We start from the raw sequence: 17,733 nt of genomic DNA, 5'->3' as shown, positions 1-17,733 counted from the left end.
GTTTTGAGGGATGGAGAGGGATATGGAAGGGATATCACTCTCCATAGTGCTAGCTCTAAACATGCTAAGTCTTAGTATTATGGGCTAGATATCTAGCTGCTAGATTGGCCATCCACGTCAACATGGGCAACCTCCTAAGTCCTATGGGATGACCAATCTAGCAGAGAAACGTTGATCAGTGCAGCGTCGACCGCTGAACAGTGAAGCGTCCAAAGAAACGCTGAACAAAGCAGCGTTTGACTTGGTCAGCTCAGTCAAAACGCTGAACCGTGCAGCGTCTCAGAATCGGGTTTTCTTCTGCGCAGAAGCCATTCTCCATCAGTTCTTCCCCATTCTATTTTCTTTCTCATCACACCCGAAAATGGATTTTGTAGATCAATAATTCTAGAAAGTTTTTTCTCAATTCCTTACAAGGGTTTATGCTCCATCCAATTCTTTATCGTTTGAGCCTATTTTCATTCAATTCCGTCCATGAAATTGATTGAGGTAAGGATTTGAAATTTTAGGGTTTTTTTTTGTTGAGTTTTGATTATGATAAAAACTTGATGAAATTGATGATTCATAGTTGATACAATGCATGATTTAGATGATATGTTTACTGATTTTAATGATATGTGATTGAAATTGATTTTTAGAATTTTTAGGGTTTAATTTCATTATTTGTGATGAAAAAAAATGAAATTGTTGATAATTTGATTATTTGTATGATGAATTGATAATTATAATTTAGTTTGTGTGGATGAAAATGAATGATAATGATAATTTAATTTGTATGGATGAATTGATAATGATCATTTAGTTTGTATGGATGAAAACGAATGAAAATGATAATGATATTTTTGTTCATTTTTGTTATTGATTGTAGTATGGATGAATTGAGTATAGGTGAAATGCTAGATCGGTTGGATGTAGTTTCCCAGTATCGTCGTGGACAACAAAATTATGAAGCAGAGAGTGGAAAACTTTGGAGGCACGAATCGATTTTCCAGATCCTGAAGACTTATCAACCCGATTACAATCCAACGATGAATAATGATGATGGAGTCGGTACTTCCACTCAACCTAGTCAACATACTCAAGCTACTCAAGAAAATGAAGATGATAATATGGATGAAGATTTGCAAAATATGGCAAGGTTTGGTGGCACTTCATCTACTCATAATTCTGAAACCTCGGACATATCAAAGAGAAGACATTATTTCGAACAAACAGATGACGTTGGAAGTGAAGGGAGAGATCAAGCGAAGAAAAGGGCTCATGAGGCTAAAGCATCGCAGAAATCAGATGAAAAAATGGATAGACTCATAGAACTTCTTGAAAACGCACAAACACAAAGAATGGCCAAATATGAAACGGAGGAAGAGTATCTGAAGAAGGACATGGAAAACTCTTCAATTTTGGCACAAACGCAGCAAAGAGAATCGGACATGAAGATCCTACGTCGACCCTTGGATGAATTACAGGAATGAGAGAAACCCGTCTACAAGATATGGAAGAACGAGATTTTAGCCCGTCATGGATTGCCACTTATCCCCTAAATTAAAATGATATATTAGTAATAATTTAAGTTATTTAGAAGTAGGATTTCAGTTTCAATGTACTTTTTTATGTTTTAAGTTATTTAGAAGTAGGATTTCAATTTCAATGTACTTTTTTATGATTTAAGTTATTTAGAAGTAGGATTTCAATTTCAATGTACTTTTTTTTTATGTTTTAAGTTATTTAGAAGTAGGATTTCAATTTCAATGTATTTTTTTTATGTTTTAAGTTATTTAGAAGTAGGATCTCAATTTCAATGTATTTTTTTATGTTTTAAGTTATTTTAATTTTAACCTTGTTTTTTAATGTTAATGTTAATGTTTTTTCTTAATTTCTTCAAAAAATATTGTAACCTTGTTTTGCAATGCAATTAAAAATTTCCCTTTACTTTGGTAAATTCTCAAATTTGAAACAAGCAACCATTGGAACTAATTTGGCAAACATTTAGAAAATGGAGTTCTCATATTTTAGAAAATGGAATTCCGGAAAAAATAGCCGTTGGGGGGAAACAGTCAAGCGCTGTACGGTGCAGCGTCGACGGCTAGCACTGATTGGAACAGCGTCCAGAAGGACGCTGAACGGTTCAGCTTTGATTCCATGGAATATTCGCGCAACTTTGGATTGTTCAGCGTTTACATCACTTTTTGAACGCTGAACGGTTCAACATTTCAATTTCGCTGATAGTTGAACTGCTAGCAGTTGCTAGGAGAGAGAAGTAGCCAGATAGAGTATTAACTTTTTTTCCACACTTTTTTCTTGATTTGCAACACTTTTTGGCCAATCTAGCCCATAGGGGTTAGCCTAACCCCTATGGGCTAGATTGGACTGCTAAATTGGCCAAAAAGTGTTGCAAATCAAGAAAAAAAGTGTTGGAAAAAAGTTAACACTGATAGTTGATAGTTCTCTCACCTAGCAAGTGCTCGCAGTTCGACTATCAACGAGATTGAAACGCTGAATGGTTCAGCGCTCAAAAAGTTGTCTCAACGCCGAATGGTTCATCGTGTGATGTTTTCATTTCATTTATTTATGAATTCCTGATGGAGAGAGAGAGGATGTGATGGAGAGAGTTTTTGTTTTTTTTGTATATTTGGAATTGAGAGGAAAAGAAAAAGAACGTGGGAGAGAGTGTGGTGGAGAGAGAGAGTGACGTGTTAGGGTGTGATAGGATATGAGGGAGAGAGAAGATGAAAATTAAAAAAATGAAATTGGTTAGCGCTATTTGGTTCGGCGTTTGGATTTTGCGCGTTACCGTTCGGCGCTCAACGCTGTTTCATTCGGCGTTTCGCTGCTAGATTCGTCATCCCATAAGACTTAGGAGGTTGTCCATGCTGACGTGGATGGCCAATCTAGCAGCTATATATCTAGCCCGTAGGACTAAGCCTAAGGGTAACTGTTTCGCCCAGCTTGGTCAATGACATTTCTGCAGGACCCATCTTTTCCACGGTCCAATTATTGCAACTGCAAAGAGTTCGAGACAAGGGTTTAATGACGCCAAGATCAGAGTTCAGACGAGGGAGATGTATAGTGTAAGTAGCAGCCTGAGGATGTGCAGATTCCGGAGGACATTCACTAAAGCACAGCCTAATTTTCTAGGATTCGATTCTCACCCTTTTTGTCTATTCGACAGTAATATGGTCCAGAGACTCCAGAGAAAGAGATCTTTTTAGGTTCAAGGGTGACACAATTTTGAGATCTTTCCCACCTTTATAAGTTAAGTTGAGACTAAAAGCTGCTAAAACCCTGAAAAATAAAACAACTTGGATTTGCAAGTTGAATGCTAAAACCCTAAGGTTAAACAAGTCGTTCTTCAATCGGTTAAAGAAGCGCGGGAAAATCTATATGCTGTCTGCATCATTTTCATCATGAACTTCAAAGGTACTACTTCCATCATTATTACTGCTCCAAACAACACACCTTAATCGCAAACCCTATAACAACTCACCTCCTCTCTTTTTGATTGAATGTTGTCCTCGTGGAATGATTGATCTGTCTGTTAATATGTATACGAGAATGATTTTTATCTTGCCTTTTGCGAGTTCAAATTTGTTGAATTCATTGGTAAATTCAGGTCATCTTTTTAATATATATTTTTCTGGAGAATTAGAAAATGGGTATAGCATTTCTCTGTACTGATACCTCAGTAAAAATGAAAAGGAAAAAGTTGTTTTTTTCTTCACAAAGCAGGATTCATGCTTGATAAAATTTGCAAGGATAATCATGTTAGGGTATCTTATGGTCTCCTATACAAGATTTTAGGACACTGATCCAATTACTGAAGGTAATGAGATGTGAGGCACTTGAGCTTTATAATATAATGATAGAGAAAGGTAGAACTCTTGATGTAGTTCTTTGTGGTACAATTAAATGTGAAGTGGGGAAAATGAAAGAGGGGCATGATCTTCTTCGGGTGTTTGCTGTTGGTCTTTAGTTCGATTTAGATGTTTATGACTTTATGTTAAAATTGGAGATTTCTAAGGAGCAATTGAAGAGTATACAAGATTGTTGAAGGAATCTCTCCTAGTTCGGTAATTTACTACATTCTTATCAAGGGGTTATGTCAGAAAGGTCAGCTGATTGAAGCTTGTGGAGTTTTTAGTAGGATTTTAAAGAATGGTTTCGAGCTCTCTGGTTTGACTTACAGTACACTTGTTGATACTTTTAGAAATATTAGAGATGGGTTCCATTATATGAGTTCATGGTGAAGAAAAGTTGTGTTTTGGAAGTCGTCACCTATTCTGCACTTGTAAAGGGTTTTTGCGAAGAAGGGAGAACGACTGATGTTCGCTGGTTTCTTAAGCAATGGAGAGTAGTTTTGTCCCGAATGTTGTTGTTTTGGTGTGAAATGAAAAGAATCAGGGATGTATTGAAGGTGTTCAAACAAAGTGAGAGATAATATAGACCCTGATGTAGTTACCTGCACCTTTTTTCTCATGGGGGTCACATAACGTGGTAAGTAGGATGAAGCTTTGATTATTTTTCTTTCAAGTGAGAAATGCTATAACGTTTTGCACTCTCATTGAATAGCAAGGGTTTGGAACCGAATACAATTACCTGGATAATATTGATCAATGTGTCATCTAAAGATGCTAGAATAGATAAAGCAATATTAGCTTTCAATTTAGTGGTGGAAAAGGATTTTACCCCAAATTGCATCACATATAACACTTTGATTGATCGTACTTCAAATCTGAAAATATGTGAAGTCTGTACGAGCGACATGAAGAAATGCTTCAAAACAAAATTTCTCAATATTGTTAGTTATAGTGTTCTCGTTGATGGTCTTTGTAAAGGAGGAAGAATTTATGAAGTATCAAGGGCTTTTCAGTTCGCGATAAACTGTGTTCTTTGCCTGATGTTGAGGCATATGGGATTTTAAATTGAGGGTTTTGTAAGGTTGACATGCTCACTGAAGCTAAGCAAATGGTAGGTGATGGTGTAGTGCCGGATGTTTTATTACCGAAAACGAAGAAGCATAACGTCTCCCAGATGACAAAATACCATTAGAACATGCAAAGTAACTCGGGAAAGCACTGCTCGTGGTTGGTATACATCATCTTTATTGCCAAGGTATATGCAATTTCTTTTATCAGTTATGACTTGTTAAATTTTGTTACATATTTACCTGACCTTATATATATAGCTTCTGATTTCTTCATATAAATACAGCATATGCCTCCAAAATATAATAGTCATGTACCAAAACGACCGTGGCTTATTATGTTTTCCTGTTATTTGTGAATGATTATAGTTGTGTTCCCTAAATGATGTTCTTACACAAATTTTATCTCATATTGATGGTGATATTAAACTTGAACTGTTTTAAATTCTGATAGATCTGAATGTGAAACATTAACATTACACGTATGCATTCAAAAATTTAATCATATTGTTGAATCTTTGAATTGGAGGAAGATGTCTCTCGACTAAGACACATATTTCTCACACTGGACTGAATGGGATTGGGATTGGGATTGTGATTGTTGGAAAAAGTATTAAGAAATCAAAATGTACTTTTCTGTTCAAGTTTTGAAATAAAGGAATCTGAGTTTTTGTCTCATCGTTTTGAAACTCAAGTACTTTGGCTGCCGGCTCCGCACTCTGTTTTATGTTGCCGGAGGCTCTTCATATAAACTCAAGTCTACCCTACAAAGGTACGCAATTCTTGCAAAACGGATATTTCTGCCAGTTACTGATAAGCTAATATACGAGTAAGTAAAATGGTTGGATATCAGTTTTCATATTAAATTTTCAGAATTAATTTGAACTGACTGCTCGGTTTAAAGCACCCGGGCATGTGTAATTCAAACAAATTAGTGACATCTAGGTAAAATATAAAGTGAAGTCATTAGTTATATATGCAATTAACTCAAGTTATATTAACATAGTCAAAGTTGTGTTAGTTTCATTATCGCCTGATAATATATAAATTATTAGGTGAGAGCAGATGTGAAAACTCAGTACACTGAAATATATAGATAGACTAGATATATATGTTGGAATTTCTAAGGGAGTGATGTGGTAAATTGCATATGTATGTTGCACTATTTGTTCTCTTGTTAAACTTTTTATCACCAATTTTTTATTGTTAACTAATATGCTAATGTGTGATAAATATGCTAGCATCATGCAGAAACGAGGTATATGCATCGTATAATTCCATAGAGAACATCTAACAATTTGAGTCACCCAAATATTTTAATATTAGAAGAAAGTAGTTTTCTTAACTACTTCATTTTTTTAAATAGTATTTCAAGTTTAATTTGCTTATATGTTAATCAATTATAAGGTTTAGTATAATTAGTTATTATAAACAAGTTGGAGAAGGTCTTTCTCATTTTTTCATGGCTTCAATATTTTACAGTAAACTTGTTACCCTGCAATGACAGTTCAGATTATTTGACTGGAATACTAAGACTTTTTATCCCAAATAAATTGCTGATATGGCAGGTCATGGACTAGTTCAACATAGCAATGACTGTTTGACAGGAGGACATAAGATGCTAATAATTGAAACTTGCCAAGTCAGATTCCACATGTGACTTGAAATACCTGCCACTTCATTGAATACTTTTGAATACTGAAGTGTACTAGAAAAGACAAACTTCGTGTCATCAGGAATCTGAACTATAAGAGAAACTAGATTCCATTTTGTTAAGCAAATTTTGTATTTCATTCTTAGTTTCTTACAGTAGTCAATAAGTTTCAGTTACCTATATTTAAATGTCACACTGTATATTTGATGTTTAATTAAGTGATTAACTAATAAAAATTGGTTTTTGTCATAGTTATTTTCGTTATGTTATTGCATTCTTTTTTTTTTGGGATAATTAGTTAGACATCAACAAGTTAAACTCAAAGTCTGGTTGGAAAATTTTGGTGAAAAGTCCTAAGAAAGCTTGTGAAAGAGTGAAATTTCATGAGAGGTTAGTTGTTTTCTTGATTATATGTGTGAATCTTCTTCATTGATCGTACTAAAGTTTGTGATATTCCTTAACTAATTGCTGATTGCTGTTCTATGAAACTAAAAATAATATGGTGTCCATCAGTTCTCTTCCAAGCAAAAGTTGGATTAGAAATATATATGTTTTATCTGTATTTTTTTGTGTGATATTGCTCTGTTCAAAATGAGGTTGTGATTCTTAATGTTGAATGATATGACAGTTTGCAGTAGTTGTATACTTACTGTGGTCTCTTTTCTAGAACAATAGTGAAGAGAGTCTTTAATTCTTCTTGTCATACCTCAGTATAATGGTTTTAGATGGAGATTGGAGAAGTTCAATGAACAATTCACTGATACAAATGGAAGGTGATAATCATCAGAATCCTAACTATTTGGATTCTCATCAAGTTGTTCAGAGGAGTGATAAGGAGAAGAGTTTCATGGAAATAGAAGGAAGGGGTATTTCGGAATTCTTAAGGAATTCTAGTGAAGAGATTTTTCTGAAATCTTTGATTGAAGGTTCACTTGGATTGCCAACACCAACAATGGAAATGCTTGGGTTCAAGAATCTGTCTCAGAGCTTTCGTGCAGATAGCGAAGAACTTTTCAATAGTTGGCTCAATAATGGAGAGGCAAGTTCCAATTTATCATTTTGGTTTTCATTTACTTTGTTTACTATACATGGGTGGACAATTTGGATATAAATTTGTTCCTTTGGTATATTTGTTTGAAGTGAGCTGGTGTATTGTGCAGTGTTGATTGCTCAGTGAACAGTGTTGAGCAATCAATAATATTTTAAGCACGTTTTTTGCTTAAGAATGAACAAATTCCTGTTAACTTGTACAGTCTAGTAGTTGACATACTTACCCCATTCAGTACCTCACAATATTCAAGACTTCTGGGTGAAGTTTCTTTGGTTTTATGTTATAGATTTCTTTGTTGTTAAGGTGTTTATTCTCACGAACATGTTTCATTGCAGATTAATGGACACAATTCAACAGGCATAGCACATCGAACTCGGCAAGCATCTCGACGGTGAGTAGCTTCCAACAGGAAATTGAGGTTCCTCTGCTTATGTCATAATATTTCTTTTACTTTAAAGGGTACCTCAACCTCACCCGTGTTCCGATAGGTTTACATCACAGAGTAGTTTTCATATGTTCAAGAGTTACCTTAAACAAGGTCTCTTATTCATTGTGATACGTTGAGTTTCCTAGCTATTCGGGTTTCCATCAAGTTCTGTTTGAACTTTACAATTTCTTAATAATAGGTTTTTCTCTGAACTTCGGCATCTTTCTGCTGACATTCTTATGTGGTTGCTTTTGTAATGTAAAAATATGAAATCAGGATGTCCACTGAACTTGCTGCTCTGGTAAGTCAGCAACATGGGAACACCGATATTTTGTTCCCTCAAACCTTGTCGATAGTCGATGAAATCTCAAGTGACCAAGAAGAACTCCCATTCAGGTATATCTTGAAGACAAAATCTTTTAACACTGTATATATTGGATCAAGATTCTGAGGCAAATCTGGAATGCTATATGTTGACGAACAATCATATTAACCTTCCAGGAATGTTGAGGAAAAAGGAACACAAGCAAGTAACATGTATTTAGCCAAGGTCAGATTAAATTCACTTCTTTTATATGCACACTAGTAGTCTTATTAAAATGATATATATGATACTTAAGTGATCTCTTAATACATCCTTCGATGCAGGCCTGGTTTCAGAGTTCCCAACCCATGACAAGAAGCCGGTCTTCTGAACTAAGGTACAAGTTTTTCCAAAAGCATCATTTTAGACGCCCTGTTTATGTGACACAAAATTGTTTAGTTAAATTGTTTTCAGTTTCACAATTACAGAAACCGAAGGACGTCCTTTCTGGGGTTTTCTTGTAATACTTGCTTCTAAATATTTAATCTCTCGTAGCACAACTCATATGTATGATTGTATCCTAGTTTTTATTACTTTTGTTCATCATTTGCGCGATTCAAATCCAGCAATCATGTTGACACAGTAATAGAGCTGTCTATTTGATATATCACTAAGCCTCTTTTATTTCTTTATTTTGTGAGAAGAACTTTTTTTCTTCTATTCAAGCTGATCTCTCTAGTTTATACAGAAGAAGGTATACAGCCATGCAAAATTGTCAATCATCAAATGGAATTGAAGCGACACATAGTACCGCCCCAGAACATGGATTCAGTAGAATGAGACCGCAATATGCAACCACAAGTAGTTTCAGTGACGTACATGAAATTCCTAGCCAACCAAGAACATTCATGTCTCCCTCCAATTCAACGACATCTTCTTTCAGCAACGCTCCTATACTTCCTGTAGATGCAGTTTCTTCTGTGGTGAGCATGTTGAAGGGTACCCTAGAAAGGAAGAAACTTATTAACCAGATGGAAAAAGAAACAATTGAAAGTAGTCAATTTAGGAGTCATCATTCTCAAGAAGTCAGTCGAAATCCGAGTTTCGACCAAGGGCAAATGGTTCATCATATACTTGAGCCGCAACCAACTTATGAAGGAATATCTGGTGTTGAAGTGAAGCGCCCTGATAAGCTGCAAACATTCGAAGGAGCAATAGACATAGATTTAGACGGTTTTGTTGCCCCGCCAAATCAAATTCAAATGGGCTATGTTTGTCAAGAACCTTCTCAAAGTGAATCATCTGCTGCTGCACCTGGGCTTTCAACTGGTTTTGAAGTCTATGATGGTCCTATTTCAGGTCAAACACCATCCGGTTGCGAGAGTCTGATGAAACAAGTTGCCAATGGAAGTCTGGAAAACGGTTCAAGAGCTAAAGGTTTGAGCGATACCTTAATGGCGCGTCACTTAACATGCACGCATTCTATCTCCCTCCCTTCTCTCCTCCCGACATTGCCCGTCTGTGCCTGAGTCTTACTTTTAAAAACCATAATTGATATTCGAGTTTTTTGTTCAAATTTGAACCTCCTGAAACTTAGGGGCGTATGTAGGTTTTCATTTTTTATACCTACTGATGGAAGTTGACGAGTTTGCATTTCCCATTGATTTTCTTTCTTCAATTAAGAGAGTTTTAGTATACTTCCAGGGTTGCCAGCATTAAGGTTCATTTATTAATACATCATACATTTTTGATTTCCATTAATGTTTGTCACTGAAAATGGACCAACATCTTATGATGACCTTCTTCCTTGTTGGAATACAGAGTTTAGAGAGAGGATACATGAAAAAAACTCTAGAGATGATCGCAAGGTATGCTCTTTTACTGTTTGGTACATCTTTCAGAAGTTTCTTGCTTTTTTCTTTCCTTTTTTTTTGGGTTGCTAGAGATTAGGATCCAATGTCATAAGTTAAAATATGTGCATGAACATTGGAGTGCTCTTCTTTTTGTTAGACTCAGCACAAAGGAAGCCTAGTTCGAATGGGATCCGTAACCTCTGGAGGAACAGGTAATTATCAAAGCTCTCAAAGACTACAATTGTATATTTCACTTCCTGGCAAGTTATGAAGCGGAATTTCATAGAATCAAGATGCAAAACAATATTATTCAAATTGATTATATTACACACTTGGAATCTCGGCAATGATATAATAGTGGCTATTTCAAAGAAGTATACGAAATTATTATCACATTGATGCATCGACATAGGAAAGGATACACTCTTACGTAATTAATAATTTACTCTAACTAAAAGGCATTATACAGTGGACAAGGCGGATCCTACAAAGAAGCGGAGGGTGGAGCGCTCACGCAAGTACGTACTCTGGCAATTTGATACCACAAGGGACGAACAAATCTCTTTTTGTTTTTGTTTTTTGAACACACATTCCTGTGAAATCAACTAGGGCACAAGACAGATATCTCAAGCTAACCATCCAAGCACAGCTTTTGGTTTGGTTTATTGTGAATTTGGTTCTTATTTTGGTTTTTGTCCATCTCAGGATGGCAGAGGCTAAGGAAAGGAATCAGTCACCAGTAACTCCATCAGATATGCAATCGATTCTGAAACGTTGTGAAATTCTTGAGAAAGAAGTTCGATCACTCAAGCTTAACTTGTCATTCATGAATAGGTAACTTAACTTTGTCATTCATGATCAGGAGTTTAAGTTAAAATTAAGTTGCCACATTGAATTTCAGCTTTGTCATGAAAAATATGCATGGCTTAGATTTGTTTTGATTGAGTTTCAGGAAGGATTCTGAGCAGACTAAACAAATAGAAGATCTTCAAAAACAGAATGAAGATTTGGCGGATGAAAAAGAACGCTTATTAGAGGAAATCGAGAGAATCATCTCAGGATCTGGTATAATGTGAAAATCTCTCATATTGCTTCAAACAAAAAATAAGTAAATTAAATTCATATATTTATACTTGTTGGTTCAATTTTAGACCTGTAACTGGTAAAAATATGAAGCTTTTCAAAATTGGTATTTAGTGTGGTGAGGTACACAAGTTATTGTATAACTCAACCCTGGGAATCCACAAGTATCTGTGACAGTTGATGGGAGTTGTGCATTACTGGAAGAAAAAAGGTGCATATCTTACAGCTCCAATGTCATCCTAGCTATCATTGTTATACTTGTTCAAAAGAGAAAACATGTATTTAGTTGGTTGTTAAGATATGTGCTGGAAACATCAAATGAAATTCATTACAGGGTTTATATTCTCATGAGGTCATGCGTGGAAAGTTGGTAGTGTTGACTAATGAACCGGAATTTTGACTAACAATGCTGGAAAAACATTGTACCAGAAAAACATAAGCAGTTCAAATACTTGTAGCCAACTCCAATAGTCACATACATATCCTGGCCTGGTAGATGATGAGATCGTGATCTTTACACACTTATGCTGCCAAAGAAAAAATGTAAATGCATTATTTGGAAGGGATGAGATTGTGATCCTTACACACTTATGCTGCCAAAGAAACTTAGTTGCGGGTTGTTTTGCAAAACCATCCACATATCCTGGCCTGGTAGTTATGTAAATGCATTATTTGGAATTGGAAGGTGATGAGATCGTGATATTTACACACCCAGGCTGCCAAAGAAACTTTGTTGCGGATTGTTTTGCAAAACCAGCCATGCGAACCCACTACCATCAACATAAAATAAAACAAAATAATAAATAGTATTTGCCCACCGTGGGGGTCGAACCCACGACCACAAGGTTGAAAGCCTTGCGCTCTACCAACTGTATCATTAATTTTTTCTGTTTGGGTAAAAAAGTAAGAAATTACATCTCACAAGGACTATTATCTTAGTTGGAAGCCTAGTGACAAGCCGTGTGATTCGGGAAGAAATTTATTAGTACCTGGTGTGACACCAATGCTCTGCACGGGCCCAAATATTTATGTTTTATTGCGGGTGTAATTTTTTGGTACAAAAATAAAATTTGGGATTTATATATATAGTTGTTGAGCAGTCTTAAATATTTTGTAGAGAAAAATACGTATTGGTGAATAAAAATAGGCTTATGGTTCATGGTTAGATTTTTTTAAATATTTTTTTACCCGTAAAATAAAAATAGATTTTTTTTACCGCTTAAGTATTTTTTTCACTAAAGATATTTTCTTTATCCGTGAAGTATTTTTCTTTTACTTTTACTCAAGATATTTTTCTCTTTTACCTGCGAAGTATTTTTTTAACTCAAGATATATTTTATTTTTCAAAGGAATAAATTAATAAATGATTAAAAAATAAATACCCATGAAGTTTTTCTTTTTACTCAATTTAATTTTTTCTTTTACCCGTATTTTTTCCACTTACGGAATTATTTTCGGGTGGGGCCGGTAAAATTGTTTTACTTAAGGTATTATTTTTTTACTTAAGAAATTATTTTATGGTGGGGCCAGAAGCTATTATTTCCTATTGATCTAAATTTTCTCAAAAGATTTTATTGGTCTAAATATTATCTGGTGGGGCCAGAAGCTTTAAGAAGAGAGCTTTGTTCATCTTTTAACCACAACGAAGGAAATTCACCTGAAATCACATTAATTATTATTAATGAAATTCTCACAGAGATACTTCATGACTAAAAGAGAACATATCAACTGTATTTCGATGATTTCACATAGTCGAAACTTAGTGTATTCATCAAGGAGTTTATAAAGATACAAGATAACTCTTACAAAATTCCACAGCCGCACTCCCCACAAAGATTTTGCAATTAAACACAAGTTCAATTAAGAATTTTCCCCTATAAAATGTCATTCCCGAAAGAACAACAAGAGCGACCTTACTTTTACAAGAAAAGAAGGATTTCTTTGGACATTAACAAATTATATGAAACATGAATTTGTATCCAGAAAACTCAATTAAATTAACCACAAGAGAACCCATGATTAATTTTATCAGAAATGCTCAACATAAGAGAATTTACGGAGTCGCACAGTACTTACACAAAGAGGTGGATCAGGGAAAAATCAATACTGCGGAATATTCAAAGATTCATTCTATTTTCATCAATATTTGCATAATGATATCATAGACTTAATCTTTGTTATCAAAAGTACATTCTATTTTCCATCGATATTAGCATAATGACATATAATAGACTTAACTTTTGAAATATATGGGACAATCATAGTTCACGGATGTAAACAGTCATATCCTACAAAGTTATTTTTTGCAATATAGAAAACCAATAAAGATTAATACTGCAAAATCATCTTCCAAATAAACTTTATAATTTCAATAAATAAATCTAAAAACATTGCAAGATGAAATCGTTGGCAACAACTATGTGTACTCACAATAATTTCTATTCCAAATCCTAGTTATACTTCTTAAAACACAAGAATAAATCCTCATACGAAGTTTCCTAAACATTAAGACCATTGAAAAATTCTTTATCGTCCACGAACTCCTTGTCCTCAACAACCATTGGAACATAAGGTTCATGAAGAAAGGAGTTAATTTCTTTATCGTCTGTCGTCAACAGCCATTGGAACATAAGGTTCATGAAGAAAGGAGTCAATATCCTTTAATACAGTTACATCGCCTTCTGTAACAACCGGAGGATCATAGCCATTAACTACACGAGCCCGTGATTGAAAATCACGCGCTTGAAGAAAGGCACACATAACAATTTTCCACTATAAGTAATTCGAGCCATCGAAAACTGGTGGTACGTTTATAGAGATAACGCTTCTATCCATAATGTCAGATCGCTACAAACACAGACTTATAAGGTCTTAAACGTGTTTGCATGCTCTGATACCAATTGAAAAAGCGGGGGTCTAATAACCACACCCAATATTTCGTTTAGGAAATATGTATGGACAAACTCCAATATAATTCCAAGAGAATCAACTAGACAGTCAGACTCAATCAATGAAAATATATCTAAGAGTTGTATCTCTGTTTCTCAATGTAATCAGCAAATCAAACAGATAGAATCCGTGAGCCTGATTATTATGATAAACAACTTGAACGGTACCAAAGACAAATATTCAAGTGTCAATCAATTTATATCAACAACCAAAGATTGGATTATCTAATTGATTGAACTATGCACAACCTGTGATATTTCAATTATATAAAAAAATATAATGCGGATAAGAAATAACACAGACACCAGAAGTTTTGTTAACGAGTAAACCGCAAATGCATAAAAACCCCGGGGCCTAGTCCATATTTGAACACCACACTGTATTAAGCCTCTACAAACACTAGCCTACTGCAAGTTAACTTCAGACTGGAATATAGTTGATCCCTAACCAATCTCACACTGATCAAGGTACAGTCGCGTTCCTTACGCTTCTGAATCCCAGCACGACTCTACGCACTTCATTCCCTTAGCTGATCTTACCCACAACTAAGAGTTGCTACGACCCAAAGTCGAAGACTTGATAAACAAATCTGTCTCACACGGAAAAGTCTATTGAATAGATAAATCTGTCTTCCACATAAATACCTATGAATTTTGTTCCGTATTTTGATAAATCAAGGTGAACAGGAACCAATTGATACACCGAACTTATATTCCTGAAGAACAGCCTAGTAATATCAATCACCTCACAGCGAAACAAGATATTGTGGAATCACGAACGATGAGATGAAAATGTTTGTGACTACTTTATGTCTTGCTATCGGAGATTAAATCTCGAGCAAATCTTAGAGAAGATAATACTCAATACGATAGAATAAAGCAAGATCAGAACACACAACTACAGAGAAAATAGTTGGGTCTGGCTTCAACATCCCAATGAAGTCTTTAAGTCGTTAATCTATAATGATTCTAGGAAAAACCTAGGTTAAAGGAGAATCGACTCTAGTCGTAACTATTATCACAGGAGGTGTGGGGATTAGGTTTCCCGGTTGCTAGAGTTCTCCCTTATATAGTCTTCAAATCAGGGTTTGCAATCAATGTTACCTTGGTACAAAGCATTTAATATTCATCGTTAGATGAAAACCTTATTACATTCAATCAAATATATTTCAACATTTAGATCGAACTTAGCTTGTTACACACGAATGAAAAGTGACTTCATTTAGATATGGGTAACCGTACCTAAATGTGTACACCTTGTTGGCTCAACAATAGTTAACCGAAGTTATCCATATGAACACTTTCATATCAACTTTGTTCATCTTAACACAACTAGTTCAAATGACTCAAATGAAACTAGTTATGGAGTTGTTCAATTGTCTATATTCTCATAGAAGTATACAAGACACAATTGAAATAAAATCGATTTCGATTCACGAACATTATAGCCACGGTTTGCAAAAGATTGCATTCCTTAATTTATAAATGTATTACTTCATGAACAAACCAATTTTAGAAAAACCCACTCAAGTATGCAAATGGGTACGCATACCTAAGTACCCGGACTTGAACTTACGCCGATACGCATACGGGTATGCATACTAAGTTCTCGTACTTCAACTAACCAAGCAGTACGCATAAGGGTATGCATACTATGGTTCCCGGACTTGGAATAACTTGTAACAGTTAGCATACAAGTACGCATACTGTGCTATATCCAATTAATTGTTAATTGTTCTAAACTCTCATTTCAATCATTGAAACATTCTTAGAAGACGGGAATAGCTGTCTCACACAAACTATTAGCTTCAAAGCAATTTCCAAGTGATTCAATGATCAATACGAAACATTACGAGTCTACACCAAGTGACTGTCTCACACAAATCATATAAGATGTTACCAGGCGATTTCACATGATTATCTTTTGACTTTCGTCAAGGATATAAGACGAACTTGGTTAAAGCGAACGCTTACCATCACATATTTCGAGAAATATGTAAGCGAGTTAAACTCAGCTCGAAATATCAAATGTGTCTAATCGAAGTCTATATAGCTATACGACTTTTGTCTCAAATAGGAGATAGAGTAGATATACTTTTGAGTGATAGATGAGTTCAAGTCTCCACATACATTTCGTTGATGAAGTTCCACAATCTTCCCTTATTAGTTCGTCGTCTTCAATCGATGAACGACGTGAAGTATAATGCTCAGCTACACTTTCTATCCTAATCCGAGACTTAGATATAAGTAGACTATAATCAAGACTTATAGTTTTGGCAACTAAACTTGACAAACAAGCTTGAGATAGCAACGGTTGCGAGTTCGACCGAGCAGTGCTCTAACAAGTAAATCAACTAATTACTTACTCTTTCCACCAGACAGAGCAGTCCCCTAATACACAAAATTAGACCATACGCATTAATGAATCATTGAAATTGCCACAAATTAAAACATGGATCTTCAAAATTTTCATCTTAACACAAATTCAGCCCTTAGATTTCAAAAATATCCAATTGTATAGAAAATTACTAGAATCGAGACTCATTGTTCTTTTAAGCATTATGACAAACAGTTAAAGGGAAAAAATTAGACTAACTTGGATATCAGTACTGCATTTACGTATAATAATTATCTTATGTGATTGATATATAGTTGTCTCTTATGTGATTAATCACCATGAAATTAAGAATACAACACCTCCAAATCATCTTCATTCCAAAACCAGAGAACCCTAATTTAAAAATACCACCCAAAATTCGCAAAGAAAAAAAAATAAAAATAAAAATAAAACTCTACAACAAGATTCAATCTTTATTAATTATTGAGATTCAACCAAAACTAAGAATACCCGTTGCTCCAAACCCCCAGTGAAACACTTATCACCATTTTTGAATTAGAGATATCCTAGATTAGAAGTGTAAGATTTAAATTTTATTTCAATTAAATCATAAAACTCCAATCTACAAACACCTAATGAAATCATGGAGAATAATTCTGAAAACTAAAAGTGAAAACTCTGATAATATAAGAACAAACCCTTTGATCTCAAATCTTCACAGAGTTTTGTTCTTCATGTATAATTTCTTAAGAGGGAAGGAGAGGCGGAGAAACACGAACAGAATGAAAACCCGGTGTTTTCTTAAAGCTTTATCTTCTAAATACGTGCTATAATTTGGTAAACATTAATCTTGAACCGTCGATGTTAAACGCATGTAACAATCTGGTGGAGTTATTCTTCATTCGTCGATTAATCCAACGCGTGGACGACATAAGATTGTTTTAACATATTTAGAGTAATGGGGAGTTTGGTAATTACTCCCATCAAAGTCTCATCTCATCAGATGAGAAATTGACAAGTCGACGAGATTTTACTAAACTCGACGGTTCTGATGGTTTTTCTAACGGTATGGTATTAAATAAACATTGAAAAAAACTATGTTATTTTCTTAAATGTATTTACCCACATGGTCATTTTCTTAGTATCCCCTTCGATAT

At 34.8% G+C, this 17,733-nt stretch overlaps 1 protein-coding gene across 11 annotated transcripts; it reads left to right on the top strand.

The window, feature by feature from the left end:
- Window positions 1-2,988: 2,988 nt before the first annotated feature.
- Window positions 2,989-11,638, top strand: LOC113297579 (protein CYCLOPS-like). Of its 11 annotated transcripts, none has more exons than XM_026546093.1 (14): window positions 2,994-5,106; window positions 5,614-5,690; window positions 6,875-6,962; window positions 7,284-7,611; window positions 7,959-8,014; window positions 8,327-8,446; window positions 8,552-8,600; window positions 8,699-8,751; window positions 9,103-9,791; window positions 10,176-10,222; window positions 10,365-10,419; window positions 10,677-10,725; window positions 10,913-11,041; window positions 11,160-11,638. In XM_026546093.1, exons 2-14 carry the CDS (start codon window positions 5,645-5,647, stop codon window positions 11,281-11,283), a joined length of 1,833 nt encoding a protein of 610 aa, XP_026401878.1. In that variant the 5' UTR covers window positions 2,994-5,106; window positions 5,614-5,644; the 3' UTR covers window positions 11,284-11,638. The 11 variants fall into 11 exon arrangements, with proteins under 11 accessions (XP_026401879.1, XP_026401877.1, XP_026401878.1 ...); XM_026546100.1 differs by having other exon boundaries at window positions 5,050-5,106; window positions 6,487-6,962; window positions 7,298-7,611; XM_026546102.1 differs by having other exon boundaries at window positions 5,051-5,106; window positions 6,487-6,962; window positions 7,396-7,611.
- The last annotated feature ends 6,095 nt before the right edge of the window (window positions 11,639-17,733 follow it).

Source organism: Papaver somniferum, chromosome 7, assembly GCF_003573695.1.
Source record: "Papaver somniferum cultivar HN1 chromosome 7, ASM357369v1, whole genome shotgun sequence".
NCBI lineage: Eukaryota > Viridiplantae > Streptophyta > Magnoliopsida > Ranunculales > Papaveraceae > Papaver > Papaver somniferum.
Note: the sequence above shows the minus strand (reverse complement) of the source record. Positions and strands in the feature narration are given on the sequence as shown.

What these genes read in the sequence shown, in the direction of transcription:
- LOC113297579 (XM_026546092.1), top strand. Translation starts at nt 5,047, where the DNA reads ATGCAAAGTAACTCGGGAAAGCACTGCTCGTGGTTGGTATACATCATC. An exon ending in AGCCGGTCTTCTGAACTAAG is followed by an intron (nt 8,752 to 9,102) that starts GTACAAGTTTTT and finishes TAGTTTATACAG; the next exon opens with AAGAAGGTATACAGCCATGC. An exon ending in AGGGTGGAGCGCTCACGCAA is followed by an intron (nt 10,726 to 10,912) that starts GTACGTACTCTG and finishes TGTCCATCTCAG; the next exon opens with GATGGCAGAGGCTAAGGAAA.